The following is a 1,789-nucleotide window of genomic DNA, read 5'->3' as shown; positions in this document are numbered from 1 at the left end:
TTTTGTGTTGAAGTCGTGCAGTGCTAAGCAAAAGAGAGTGAAAAGGGTGAGATGAACCTCCAATGTTCAGCTCCTTGGAGGCTTAATTTGTCTGATTAAAAACCTTCCACACACTGTAACTGCTCACTGTTTGCGTGATGGTGCATTTTTCAGTATTTTCCATTTATCCACCTTGTGCAATTTGTTTAATGAAACATTTTGTAGTTTTTTAAAACATCAATGGATGAAGAATTAAATGTTACCTATATAACTTTTGATGGACATGTGGAAATTAACAAATACAGATATGTTTATTTTTTTATTATGTTCACATTATATATTCTAATAACTTGCAGTAACTCTATTATTATATACCTCATTTGGATCCACAAAAATCTCCACAAACCTATGTACACTTTTATTGCAGCATTGCTACTGAACGTTGTTATTTACAGCACAACTGTTTACCCAAAACTCCTGATTGACTTTTTATCTGAAAAACAAATCATATCATATTCAGCATGTCTCTTTCAGTTTTTCATAATTTATTCTCTAGGTTGTTCTGAGTTTTTTCTCTTGGCAGCCATGGCCTATGACAGATATGTGGCTATATGTAAACCTCTACAATATCCAACCATCATGAGAAAAAGCACTGTGAGTATTTTCCTGGTCATAGCTTGGCTTGTACCTGCTTCTAATATTGCCGTCCAAGCAATAGGAATGGCTAAAAGTAAACTGTGTTCCTTTCATTTAAAATCAATATTTTGTAACAATACAATTTACACTCTTCAGTGTGTAAAATCAAGGTTAGTTACTGTATTTGGAATTGTTAGTTATTTAGATCTCGTAGTATTTCCTATACTTTTTATAGTTTTCACATATACAAAAATATTTATAGTCACTTATCGCAGCTGTAAAGAAATTAAGAAAAAAGCTGCAGAGACCTGTTTACCCCACATGTTAGTTTTAATTACTTTTTCCTGTTTAGGTATCTATGATGTAATCATGGCTCGAATGGAAACAGATTTTCCAAAAACTGCACGCTTAATAATGACATTACAACTAGCTTTGTATCAACCTTTATTTAATCCATTCATATATGGGCTTAAAATGAAGGAAATTTCTAAACATCTAAAAAGCTTGTTTTGTCCACCACTGTTATAAATTTAATCTGTAGAATTTAAACCTGTTAATAGCTGATAACATTTTTCTGGGTGCATGTTTATTGTAAATATGCTATAGTCTGTTTTACGATCATACTAATTTTTTTATAATTTTTTTTTATATACTTAAAGGCTAGAGTGGAAACTTTACTAAAAATTATATCCATGCTGGCAGGTACTATGTTAAATCTTCAAGAAAATGTTCTTCATTAGTTAATCGTATATATTGTTATATATAATTCAAAGTAAATGAGTAAAATGTTTGGAGTTTTCAGCTCTCTGTTCTCGTGAAAAAAAGGCTTTCCAGATTCATTTTAGACTTATAACCCTAAGTAGGCAAAATGAGGAAAAGCATTTTTTTATTTGACTACAAATTGTACAAGTTACAAATTTGGCATTTAACACTAACACCCATCACTTCAGACAGTTAGGATCAACAGTTAATTTAGATAAACTTGTATTATTTTTGACTGACAGTCAACAGAGGTCACAAGCATGTTTGAAATCAGAACCTTGATGCTATGACAGTGTTTACAATACACCAGTACTACACTTGTAGAACAAGGAATTGTAGAAAGGAGTTAACTTGGTTGCAGTTTATAGGTTTGTTTTGCATGTGTGTTGTGAATGGAGACTAAATAAGTAGT

General features: G+C 31.4%; 1 protein-coding gene across 1 annotated transcript; it reads left to right on the top strand.

The window, feature by feature from the left end:
- The first annotated feature begins 219 nt into the window (after nt 1–219).
- Nucleotides 220–1,143, top strand: LOC120735363 (olfactory receptor 6N2-like). Its single transcript, XM_040034705.1, has one exon. The coding sequence runs from the start codon at nt 220–222 to the stop codon at nt 1,141–1,143; it is 924 nt and encodes a 307-aa protein (XP_039890639.1).
- The last annotated feature ends 646 nt before the right edge of the window (nt 1,144–1,789 follow it).

The sequence above is a fragment of the Simochromis diagramma genome, unplaced genomic scaffold, assembly GCF_900408965.1.
Source record: "Simochromis diagramma unplaced genomic scaffold, fSimDia1.1 OVJJ01000091.1, whole genome shotgun sequence".
NCBI classification, from domain to species: Eukaryota; Metazoa; Chordata; class Actinopteri; order Cichliformes; family Cichlidae; genus Simochromis; species Simochromis diagramma.
Note: the sequence above shows the minus strand (reverse complement) of the source record. Positions and strands in the feature narration are given on the sequence as shown.

Excerpts from the sequence above, each read along its gene's own strand:
- LOC120735363 (XM_040034705.1), top strand. The coding sequence starts at position 220 with ATGGATGAAGAATTAAATGTTACCTATATAACTTTTGATGGACATGTG.